This window comes from Palaemon carinicauda, chromosome 10, assembly GCF_036898095.1.
Source record: "Palaemon carinicauda isolate YSFRI2023 chromosome 10, ASM3689809v2, whole genome shotgun sequence".
In the NCBI taxonomy this organism is placed as follows: domain Eukaryota; kingdom Metazoa; phylum Arthropoda; class Malacostraca; order Decapoda; family Palaemonidae; genus Palaemon; species Palaemon carinicauda.
In genome coordinates this window covers 155,478,357-155,491,428 of record NC_090734.1, presented here as the reverse complement: position 1 = coordinate 155,491,428, position 13,072 = coordinate 155,478,357, and the positions used below count along the sequence as shown (strand labels likewise).

Here is a 13,072-nt window from a genome sequence, read left to right as displayed (position 1 = left end):
ATGAGGAAAGTGTGTACATGATACAGGCCTGTCTATTGTGTGAATATGTAAGTTGGCTGTGGCTTTATTGTCCTAGTTATGATAATTACTTGTTCACTTCCTAACCTGTGCTTATCCTCTCTTATATAATAAACCCTTGTACCCCCAACGCAATTTGGAACTTTCCAACCCTTAACCCCCAGGCGTTTTTCTTTTTCAAGCACGTTTTGCAATATTATTTTTAGATTGTGCCGACAGCCTTAATTTTCGTCATAGAGAGGTCAGGTTGGTCTCATTATTTTGGAAAATGCCTGAAGTTTCTCATAAAGTTATCAAAAATATGCAAAAAAAAAAATACAAATAGCAATTTTTTTTGCAAGGATGTACTGGTACGCCCATGAGGGTTAAGGGATGAGTTTTGTGAAATGTACCAGTATGTCCATTTGGGGGTAGAACGGTTAAGAGCAAGTGTCTGGTCATACATATATATATATTTCTTTCCTGTCTTGCCGAGCCGCAGTGGGAGACGGAGTAGTCATACCACGGTGAGAGGGGTTACCCTGAGAGGTACGCCTGCAAACGACAATCTCGCACACATTGCCAATCCAGTTGGTTGTAGTTAGGAAGGGAGGAATGGGAATATTGAATCTGTGTGCATGTGCGTGCATATCTAAATATTTAGCCGTCATTTTAAAGGTTCTCGTAAACTAGTGGATACAGTATGTATTGATTAATGGTTGATTACAGAATTTGTCAAGACTTTGAAAACAATTAACCTAAGGTATTATCTCTGCAGAGCTGTTAGTCGTAACATTCCGGGGGGGGGGGGGGGAGATTACTAATGAAATTTGAAGTCGTGGCAACTCATGTGATGTGTGGTTTGACTGTATGCAAAGATAGCGCTTTGCAATCTCTTACAGTGGCTTGTTAAGATGATGAACAAAGGCTTTGATTTGGTTATTATTAGTTATATTACTAGCTAAGCTACAATCCTAGTTAGAAAAGCAAGATGCTATAAGCCCAAGGGGTCCAACAGGGAAAAATAGCCCAGTGAGGAAAGGAAATAGGGAGATAAACAATATAATAAGTAATGATCAATTAAGATAAAATATTTTGAAAACATTAACATTAAAACATATTTCCTATATAAAGTATAAAAAGACTTTGGGTAATTAAAGAGGTAAAATATAATTGTACCAGTAAAATAAGTTTACTGTACTGTCTATTAATCTTTTTTGAATTTTGCAGATTGTGCCAGAATGGCTGAAAATGTAAAGCAGTGGCTGTATGCCTACTGTGGGAAGAAGAAAATCAATCCAGCCTATGATATTAGAAATTCCGGTAAGTATCTTACTTTTGGGTAATTTTTGTAGGCATTTAATCGCTTGTAAAATGGTCCTCCTCAGTTCAGTTCAGTTGTTGGACGGAGGGATTCGCCTTTTCATCGGCACCTCCTTGGTTTTCTTCTTTATTCTAATTCTTTTATTTTCTTCTCTCCTTTTTTCCACATTTGGTAAATATATTCTTTTCTTTTCTGTATTCCTTCTTTCTTGAACAGCACGTTTCCTATTATTTTCTTCTTTTCTTCTTCATACGGCTGTTGTAATTCCACAATTTTTCTTCTTTCGTCGCTGAGGTCTGGACTTATCTGTACTGCATAATGTTTGGATACATTTTCTGTTTAAGATTGAAGGAGAACTCTAGAATTTTTATGCGGGAGCAAGGGTTTGATAACCTGTATTCTACATAAATCAATACAGCTTAAACTAATGTTTGAAGAGTTAGAAGAACATGAAAAATTTTTTTGAGTATAAAACTCTTCTGTGGTCGATTACCTTAACTTTCAAGAAAGTGAAAATGTAGATGAATAATAATTATTATTTTTACTAGATAAACTACTACCCTAGTTGGAAAAGCAGGATGCTATAAACCCAAGGGCTCCAACAGAGAAAAATATCCAATTATTAAAGGAAATAAGGCAATCAATAAACTATATGAGTCGTTAAAACAGTTAAAATAATATATTTTTTGAGCATTAACAACGTTAAAACAAATCTTATCAAATAAACTATAAAAAGACTTAAGACATTTACATGTGTTACCGTTTTATTACCTGTATTGACTGTATTGTTGATAATGTTGACTGTGATTTGAACTTTACCTTCTCAGGGCCAAAACATCGGCAGAGATTTTTGTGCGAAGTCCGTGTCCCCGGCTACTCCTACGTCGGCGTCGGCAATTCGACCACGAAGAAAGATGCTGGAGAAAATGCAGCCAAGGATTTTGTTCAGTACCTCATCAGACAGGGCGAAATAAACCAAGATGAGGTTCCAGACATGAAGGTGAGTTTTATTGTTATTATTATTATAAAACTAGTGTGTGGGGAGGTCACTCTCCCCCCAGCTCCACTTTGAGGTCTCACACGATTATAATACAGGAGAGGGGGGTTCCCAGCCCCCTCGTCCCGTCCCTTTTAGTCGCCTCTTACGACACGCAGGGATACGTTGGCACTATTCTATTTGTTTTTATGCCCCCGCGGCCACCCGCGGCAAATGTGAATGTGTTGAGGTGGTTTGGCCATGTTGAGAGAATGGAAAATGTTTTTCTGCTAAAGAAGGCAATGAATGCAAGAGTTGATGGGAGAAGTACAAGAGGGAGACCAAGGTTTGGGTGGATGGATGGAGTTAAGGAAGCTCTGGGTGATAGGAGGATAGAAGTGGGAGAGGCAAGAGAGCGTGCTAGAAATAGGAATGAATGGCGAGCAATTGAGACAGTTCCGGTAGGCCCTGCTGCTTCCTCCGGTGCCTTGGATGACCGCGGCGGTAGCAGCAGTAGGGGATTCAGCATTATGAAGCTTCATCTGTGGTGGATAATGTGGGAGGGTGGGCTGTGGCACCCCTAGCAGTACCAGCCAAACTCGGTTGAGTCCCTTGTCAGACTGGGAGGAACGTAGAGAGGAGAGGTCCCCTTTTCTGTTTCGTTTGTTTTGATGTCGGCTACCCCCCAAAATTGGGGGAAGTGCCTTGGTATATATATGTATGTATTATTATTATTATTATTACTTGCTAAGCTACAACCCTAGTTGGGAAAGCAGGATGCTATAAGCCCCAGGGCTCCAACAGGGAAAATAGCCCATTGAGGAAAGGAAACAAGGAAAAATAAAATATTTTAAGAACAGTATTGACATTAAAATAAATATTTCCTATAAAAACTGATAAAACAAGAGAAATTAGATAGATCAGTTTGCTGAGTGTACCCTCAAGCAAGAGAACTCTGACCCAAGACAGTGGAAGGCAATGGCACTGCCCAAGACTAGAGAATAATGGTTTGATTTTGGAGTGTCAAAGCTTCAAGTTCCTTTATTGTGGGTACAATGGATGCTTTGTTTAGTGACTTGATTTGAATCCATTGCTTTGCTTGAGTTATATGTACTGTAAGTCACATCCTCTAATTTTTTGTGTATTTTCATATTTTTAAATATTTAACTTAGCCGGTGAATATATAATAGCTGCTGCTCCAGCGGCTCGACAGAAAAACACACAAAAACTCGCGAGCGATCGCTATGAAGGTTGCGGGTGTGCCCACCAGCGCCAACTATCGGCCAGATACCACACATGCATGTAAACAAGCCTCAATTCTTCTCTGTCGACCTTGACGACAAGACGTATCAATACTCGCTGTATAACCTGGAGTTTTCTCAACATATTTGGTGAAGTACTTCATTTTGGTTTGAGCTTTCGCAGTGCAGGTGTTTTTCCTCAACTTGAACTCTTTATTGGACAGATTTAATTGTTGATGACTTGGATTGTTTTTTGGACTTTCTTTGACTAATTCAAAATGGCTGACGCTTCACAAGTCCCTAGATTTCGTAAGTGTAATGCTAGGGATTGCAATAGGCGTCTTCCAAAGGCCTCTCTCGACCCACATACTGTGTGTTCTAATTGTCGGGGTAAAACCTGTCAATTAGGAGATCGGTGTGAGGAATGCGTGGGCCTTTCGGAATTCGATTGGCTCGAATACGACAAGTATTCTCGTAAGCTAGAGAGATAGGGTAAGGAGGAGTTCCTTGAACCCCCTACTGGCACTCAAGAACCATCGATGCGAGACATGTTACGTGCCATTCATGCCTTGGGTGAAAGAGTTGAATCGTTAGCAACAGATCGTAATCAACTCATGGCTGACGTTAAAGAGCTAAAGTGTCAGAGTGCCACAGCGGAAAATCGTGGGAAAGTGATTAGTGCGCAAAGTGTTGTCAGTGTTGCGACCGAGGGTTCGTCTGTTCGTGCCTGTCGTTCGCCTAGTCCGAGACCTCTTGCAAGCTCCCAAGCCCAGGGGAGAAGTAATGTCGTACGACTTATGGGTTCGAGAGGACTTGATCAGCGAACAGACGTTCCCTCTATGGTAACAGGCGTGTCTCACCAAGATCGCCCCTACCAGAGAGACCATTTTCTCCTCGTCATCCGAAGGCTTTTCGCATAAGAAACCGTGGAGCAAGGTTTCTAGGCCCCTTAAGCGAAAGTCGGTCCCTTCAGGACAGGTCCAGCGTCCTGGTTGTAGCCATTGGGACAGCTCTGACCCTTTGCAGTCATCGGAAGACTGCTCGCCGCCTAAGCAGCAACGTTACACAGGCTCAGAGAGTCTTGGTGTAGGCAAGGTTGTGCAGTCTCAGACGTTAACCCCGTCTTTTACCGCACCCATTCCCGTTGATCCTAAATGGGTTGTGCTGCAAGACATGCAGATCAAGCTCGCCTCCCTTATGGAAGACTATTCTGCCGAAAAGGTTCACGATGATCCTCGCCGCTTAACTCATCGAGATCCTGGCCTTCAGCCGCCAAAACGAGCCTTTGCTCGTCCTGTTGACGTTGGCGTAGCTAAGTCACGTCAGTCACGCTTTGTAGAGCCTCACTCGATGCAGTCACGTGTTGACTTTCAGCCGCATATGGACGTTCAGCCACTTCCTAATGCTCTTGTTGACGTTCAGGACGTTCGCCAACCAGCGGAGTTGACTTGTTTTGGCGCTGAGCGTCAACCACCGCAGTCTAGAGTTGTTTTGACTGCTCAGTCTAGGCAGTCAAAACAGTCTCGAGTTGACGTCGAGCGTCCTCCCGCTCCTGTTGTTGTTGACAGTTAGGCTGTTAAGCAGTTACATGACGTAGCGTCCTGGACTGCTACTAATGCACCAGTGCGTGTGGACTCTGCGTGTCAAGCATTGCCAACCCCTTTGCTTGTTACTCAGCAGTTGTCGGATGAGGATCCTTCAGATGAGGACGTTGCTGACCCTCATCATGATGATCATCCTTCGGATGTAGACGAACCTAGAACGGTTCCTCCATCAATGGACTTTAAGAAAGTCATGTTAATTTTCAAGGAGCTTTTTCCCGATCACTTCGTCACTGTTGCCCCTCGTTCGCCACCGTCTGAGTTTGCTCTAGGCTTACCTGCTAACATGCCAGCCTTTACGAAGCTAGTGCTCTCTCGCTCTTCCAAGAGAGCTTTACACCTTTTAGGCGACTGGTTGGATACCAGGAGGAGTTTGGGGAAGACGGCCTTTGCCTTCCCTCCGTCAAAGCTCTCGTCTAGATCGAGCGTCTGGTATGCCACGGGAAAAGTTCTCGGCTTGGGAGTCCCTGCCTCTGCCCAGGGTGACTTCTCAAGCCTCGTAGACTCTCCCCGCCGCCTAGCCATGAGACGCTCGAAGATTTGTTGGTCCTCCTCGGACCTTGACCATCTGCTGAAAGGCGTATACAGAGCCTTTGAAGTTTTCAACTTCCTTGACTGGTCTTTGGGAGCCTTAAGTAGGAAAATCTCATCGGCTGATAGAGATGTCTCCTTACTGATAATGTCCTGTATGGATAAAGCCATCCGCGATGGTTCCAATGAGCTCGCCTCCTCTTTTACGTCGGGAGTCTTAAAGAAGCGAGAGTCCCTTTGCTCTTTTCTTTCGGCAGGAGTTACTCCCTGTCAGAGATCAGAACTGCTCTTTGCTCCCTTATCAAAGTTTTTGTTTCCGCAACAATTGGTTAAGGACATAGCTTCTTCGCTTGTGCAGAAGGACACCCATGACTTGGTGGCGTCCTCTGCTCGCAAGGGGACTCCTTCTACATCCTTTTCTGCTAGACCCAGGATCGACACTCCGGCGTCCAGATTTATCCCGCCCTTTCGTGGCAGAGCTCCCAGCAGGGGAAGTACTCGTGCCGAGGGAAAGAGAGGAAAGAAGAGAGGAGCCAAGTCCTCACGTGGCAGAGTCTGACTGCCCACAGCCTCAGACAGCAGTAGGAGCCAGATTGAAGAGCTTCTGGCAGGCCTGGGAGAAGAGGGGCGCAGACCAACAGTCTGTTAGGTTGCTCAGAGAGGGGTACAAAATTCCATTTGTACGCAAACCTCCTCTAGCGACTTCCCCCATTGACCTCTCTCCCAGGTACCGAGAGGAGTCAAAGAGACAAGCCCTAAACCTAGAAGAGTGTCTGTTGCTAGAGAAGGGAGCGGTGGTGAAAGTCTCGGACCTTCAATCACCGGGGTTTTACAACCGTCTCTTCCTAGTCCCGAAGAAGACAGGAGGTTGGAGACCGGTGCTCAACGTCTTTGTTACGAAAACAAAGTTCACCATGGAGACCACGAAATCAGTCTTAGCAGCGGTCAGAAAGGGAGACTGGATGGTCTCTCTCGACCTACGAGACGCGTACTTCCACATCCCTATACACCCAGATTCCCAACCGTTTCTGAGGTATGTTTTCAAGAATGTGGTATACCAGTTTCGGGCCCTGTGCTTTGGCCTAAGTCCTGCTCCTCTCGTGTTTACGAGGCTTATGAGGAATGTAGCAAAATTCCTCCATTTATCGGGAATCCGAGCCTCCCTGTACTTGGACGACTGGCTTCTCAGAGCCTCGTCCAGTCATCGCTGTCTGCAGGATCTTCATTGGACATTGGATCTGACCAAGGAATTGGGACTTTTGGTCAACCTAGAAAAGTCCCAGCTGATTCCATCCCAAACTATACTGTATTTAGGGATGGAGATTCGCAGTCCAGTTTTTCGGGCTTTTCCGTCTGCCACCCGAATAGAGCAAGCCCTGCTCAAAGTCCAACTAATGTTGAAGAGAGAACGATGCTCAGTCAGGAATTGGATGAGTCTAGTAGGAACTCTATCATCCCTGGAGCAGTTTGTCTCGCTAGGAAGACTACACCTTCGACCTCTCCAGTTCCATCTAGCCTTTCACTGGAAGAAGGACAAGACGTTAGAGACGGTCTCAATCCCGGTCTCCGAAACAGTAAAGGCATGCCTGAATTGGTGGAACGACAATATCAGTCTGAGAGAGGGACTTTCCCTAGCAGTTCAGAACCCAAACCACGTACTATTCTCAGACGCGTCGGATTTGGGTTGGGGTGCGACCCTGGACGGTCGGGAATGCTCAGGTCTGTGGACCTCAAGTCAGAGGAGCATGCACATCAACGGCAAGGAGCTTTTGGCAGTCCACTTGGCCTTGATGAAATTCGAGTCTCCTTCGAAACAAAGTGGTAGAGATCAACTCCGACAATACCACAGCCTTGGCGTACATCTCCAAGCAAGGAGGCACCCACTCCCTCACGCTGTACGAGATCGCAAGGGACCTGCTCATTTGGTCAAGAGATCGAGGCATCTCCCTGTTAACGAGGTTTATCCAGGGTGACTTGAACGTCTTAGCAGACTGTCTCAGTCGGAGGGGTCAGGTAATTCCTACGGAATGGACCCTCCACAAGGACGTGTGCAAGAGTCTTTGGGCGACTTGGGGTCAACCCACCATAGACCTCTTTGCCACCTCGATGACCAAGAGACTTCCAATCTATTGCTCTCCAGTCCCAGACCCAGCAGCAATACACATAGACGCATTTCTCCTAGATTGGTCTCATCTGGACTTATTTGCATTCCCACCATTCAAGATTGTCAACAAGGTACTGCAGAAGTTCGCCTCTCACGAAGGGACAAGGTTGAGGTTGGTTGCTCCCCTCTGGCCCGCGAGAGAGTGGTTCACCGAGGTACTTCGATGGCTGGTAGACTTTCCAAGAAGTCTTCCTTTAAGGGTAGATCTGTTACGTCAGCCCCACGTAAAGAATGTACACCAAAACCTCCCCGCTCTTCGTCTGACTGCCTTCAGACTATCGAAAGACTCTCAAGAGCTCGAGGCTTTTCGAAGGAGGCAGCCAGTGCGATTGCAAGAGCGAGGAGAGCTTCTACCATTAGAGTATACCAGTCGAAGTGGGAAGTCTTTCGAGACTGGTGCAAGTCAGCATCTGTGTCCTCGTCCAGTACCTCTGTAGCCCAAATCGCTGATTTTCTTTTACATCTGAGAAAGGTTCGCTCCCTTTCAGCTCCCACGATCAAGGGCTACAGGAGCATGTTGGTTTCGGTCTTTCGGCATAGAGGCTTAGATCTTTCCAACAATAAAGATCTCCAAGATCTCCTTAAGTCTTTCGAGACCTCTAAGGAACGTCGTTTGGCAACTCCTGGATGGAACTTAGACGTGGTCCTAAGGTTCCTCATGTCAGACAGGTTTGAGCCATTACATTCAGCCTCCCTGAAGGATCTCACTCTCAAGACACTTTTCCTAGTGTGCTTGGCTTCGGCTAAAAGAGTCAGTGAACTTCATGCCTTCAGTAAGAACATCGGCTTTTCTACAGAAAAAGCCACTTGTTCTCTTCAACTTGGTTTCTTGGCCAAAAATGAACTGCCTTCTCGTCCTTGGCCTAAATCTTTTGATATTCCTTGCTTATCAGAGATCGTAGGCAACGAACTGGAAAGAGTATTATGTCCTGTTAGAGCTCTTAAGTTCTATTTAGCTCGTACTAAGTCATTACGAGGTAAATCTGAGGCATTATGGTGCTCAGTTAAGAAACCATCATTGCCTATGTCAAAGAATGCTTTGTCATATTTTATCAGATTTTTAATACGAGAAGCTCATTCTCACTTGAATGAGAAAGACCGATGTTTGCTTAAGGTTAAGACGCACGAAGTTAGAGCTATAGCAACCTCCGTGGCCTTCAAGCAAAATAGATCTCTGCAAAGTATCATGGACGCGACTTTTTGGAGAAGCAAGTCAGTGTCCAGACTCTTTACGAGGACTGCTACACACTGGGTCCATTCGTTGCAGCGAGTGCAGTAGTGGGTTAGGGTTCTACCACTACACTTCCCTAATTCCAATATCCTTTTTAATCTGTCTCTTGAAATGTTTTTAATATTGTTTTTTGGGTTGTACGGAAGGCTAAGAAGCCTTTCGCATCCTGGTTGATTTGGCGGGTGGTCAAAGTCATTTCTTGAGAGCGCCCAGATTAGGGGTTTGATGAGGTCCTGTTTGTATGGGTTGCAGCCCTTGATACTTCAGCTCCTGGGAGTCTTTCAGCATCCTAAGAGGATCGCTGGGCTTCGTGAGGAAGACGGACTTACAAGGCAGAGTAATCGTCAAAGTCAACTTCCTTACCAGGTACCTTTATATATTTGGGTTTTGTTATATTGATAACTGTCAAAAACTCTAAGCATATACGCTGTAAACTTAATTAACTCTGGTCTCTACCCACCGCCTTGGGTGTGAATCAGCTATTATATCACCGGCTAAGTTAAATATTTAAAAATGATATTTTAATTATAAAATAAATTTTTGAATATACTTACCCGGTGAATATATAAATTAAAGGCCCTCCCTTCCTCCCCAAAAGAGACGCAGCGGGACGAGAAGAATTGAGGCTTGTTTACATGCATGTGTGGTATCTGGCCGATAGTTGGCGCTGGTGGGCACACCCGCAACCTTCATAGCGATCGCTCGCGAGTTTTTGTGTGTTTTTTCTGTCGAGCCGCTGGAGCAGCAGCTATTATATATTCACCTGGTAAGTATATTCAAAAATTTATTTTATAATTAAAATATCATTTTATTTGATTATTCAGGCTTTATTAATTTGACCAGATTAATTATTTGATTCTAGAATACTGTGTAGTATTGAGCCTTAAAATGTAGAAGGGAAGACTATTAGAATTAATTGAAGATCTAAATGAAAATTAGGGTAAGAATTCTGAAAAAGCTAATGCAACATGCATAAAGAACTAACTGAATGAGAAATAAGAAGTTTAATAGACCACATTTGTTCAACTAATTAATATGAGATTCAGCAGCTGAAGGCCAGATAGGAAAATAACACATTAAACGAGATAGAATGAAAGAATAGTTGGATCACCAAATATCTTAAAAAGACTTTCTCAATAAGCCTGTATTATCTGCAATTGAAGAAGAAACTGACAATTAGTTTCTCGAGTAAATTTACATTAAAGAATCACATCTAAGATTTTATAATCGTATAGTCATAATCAATGTAGAGGGTCTGAATGTTGAAGTGACATCCACATTTGTAGCAGGACTTACGAGAAGCACGGTGCTGTGCTTGGTCCTAATACTGTATACATCGTCATTCCCCTTGCCCTAAGTTTAATGTACCATTCCGTTAGAAAATTATTGGTTTCTTTGAACTTAGAATTAAGGAATTCAGATGAGTGCCTCTTTTGAATAGACAAAGTTTCTGATGATAAAATATCATTTGATAGGTAGTAGGTTGGCCAGGGCACCAGCCACCCATTGAGGTACTACCACTAGAGAGTTGTGTGGTCCTTTGACTGGCCAGACAGTGCTGCATTGGATCCTTCTCTCTAGTTACGGTTCACTTTCCCCTTGCCTACACATACACTGAATAGTCTGGCCTATTCTTTACAGATTCTCCTCTGTCCTCCTACACCTGACAACACTGGGATTACCAAGCAATTCTTCTTCACCGAAGGGGTTAACTACTGCACTATAAAAGTCTAGTGGCTACTTTCCTCTTGATAAGAGTTGATGAGAGACTTTAGCTATGGTAAGCAGCTCTTCTAGGAAAGGGACACTCCAAAATCAAACCATTGTTCTCTAGCCTTAGGTAGTGCCATAGCCTCTTTACCATGCTTCCACTGTCTTGGGTTAGAGTTCTCTTGTTTGAGGGTACCCTCGGGTACACTATTCTATCTCGTTTCTCTTTCTCTTGTTAAAGTTATCATAGTTTATATAGGAAATATGTATTTAAATGTCCGTTCTTAAAATATTTTATTTTTCTTTGTTTCCTTTCCTCATAGGGCTATTTTCCCTGTTGGGCCCCCTGGGCTTATGGCATCCTGCTTTTCCAAGTAGGGTTGTAGCTTAGCAAATAATAATGCAGTTCACAAATATTGTAGTACATTAGATGGCATTGGCAAAGTAAAGTCTTGGATTTTGTTCAATATCTCCAGGCAGAATAAGAATTGGAAAGCAATTAAAAGCTCTCATCATTATGAAAATAAGCTTAACAATAATTAATAATTGACACAAAAATATATAAAGCAACTCTTGTAATCCATAGACTAAAAATAGAATGCCGGATAGAGTTGGTCAACATGGCAGAGCCGACACACCATACCGTACATCTATCTGGTTAATTATACAAGTCTTTGTCCTGTTGGCAGTCTTGAAAAAAAAAAAAAAGAATTACACTATTTATTTTATAAATTCTGACATAAATACATATACCAAAGGCACTTCCCCCAATTTTGGCGGGTAGCCGACAGCAACAAAGAAACAAAACAAAAAGGGGACCTCTACTCTCTACGTTCCTTCAGCCTAACCAGGGACTCAACCGAGTTCAGCTGGTACTGCTAGGGTGCCACAGCCCACCCTCCCACATTATCCACCTCAGATGAAGCTGTATAAAAATCCTACGAGACAAGACAAATTCTGATATACAAAACTAAATCCTGTCCAGCCTTTTGTCTTTCTGTCGTGGAGTCCTTCAGTATCATTTTACATGATGATGTAGACACATGAAGAATGGTCCTAGTTGCTTGTTGGTGTTTATAACGAGATGGATTACTCTCTTTTATCGTCGTCGGCGCCCACTCGTGTCCGAGTATTGGGTTCTGTCGTTAGCCATCAGCCTCCTATCTGTGGGGTGGGTGCTTATGTCTGATGTGGCTGTTAAGTCCTAGTCTGTGGTGGAAGAGTCGCGGACAGTGTTCGCAAGGGAGGGTAGGTGGTGGGCGGGGCTGTTCTAATCGCTCTCTCCTTCTTCTCCTCCTAGCCTCCTCATTTTGTCTCCTCCTCTCCTCGAAGTCCACGGTGCCATGGTGTACTGTACTCCTCCAGGTTTTCCTGTCCCTGGCTGTTTCTTCCCATGAGGAAGGATCGATGTCAGTTAGAGCCAGGGTGTGCTTTAGTTGATCTTTATAGCGCATTTTCGGGGCTCCTCGTGGTCTGGTGCCCTGGGTCAGTTCTCCGTAGAATATTTTCTTTGGGAGCCTAGATGGATCCATCCTATGCACGTGTCCTATCCAGCGGAGGCGGTGGTGGATGATGGTGGCCTCCATGCTGGTCAGCGAGGCACGTTCTAAGACTTCAATGTTGGTGGTGTGGCTCTCCCAGGGGATTTTCAAGATCTGCCTCAGTTTCATTTGTTGGAAGCGTTCTAGGTTTTTAAGATCGTTTTTATATAGCGTCCATGTTTCACATGCATACAGGAGCGTGGAGAGGACTACTGCCTTGAACACCATTATTTTGGTGGTCATTGTCAGTGCGTGGTTGTTAAATACGCGGCAGTTGAGTCGGCCAAAGGCGGAGTGGGCTGCCCTGATCCTGTTCTCCACGTCCTTTTTGCTTGTGGGAGCTGATGTTAGGATGCTCCCTAGGTAGGAGAACTGGTCCACCTGTTCTAATGGTTGGTCATTCACTGTGGTATTGAAGTTGGGGAGCATCAGTCCTGGTGGACGTTGGATGAGGGTCTTGGTTTTGTCTGAGTTGACTTGCATCCCAAAACGTTCGTAGGCAGAGTTGTATGCATCAGCTAACGACTGCAGGTCCTCTGCCGTCTGACCTGGGGTGGCATTGTCGTCAGCATACTGCAGTTCTCGCACTGCACACAAGGTGGTCTTGGTTCTGGCGCGGAGTCTAGCGAGGACTCTCTTTTATAGTGTATGCTTATATCAAAGTAAGCAATGTATTAATGCTAATTATACCAGTACCGTATACTGTAGGCTGTATTATTCAATTCATTTCTAATAACTATCACTAGCACTTGGAGA

General features: G+C 44.3%; 1 protein-coding gene across 1 annotated transcript in view; it reads left to right on the top strand.

The window, feature by feature from the left end:
* mle (maleless) overlaps window positions 1-13,072 on the top strand; it is a 60,031-nt gene that overhangs the window by 3,983 nt on the left and 42,976 nt on the right. Inside the window, exons 2-3 of the mRNA XM_068382068.1 lie at window positions 1,228-1,320; window positions 2,149-2,321. Coding sequence (XP_068238169.1) covers window positions 1,239-1,320; window positions 2,149-2,321 — 255 coding nt within the window. The 5' untranslated portion in view covers window positions 1,228-1,238. The remainder of the gene's footprint in view (window positions 1-1,227; window positions 1,321-2,148; window positions 2,322-13,072) is intronic.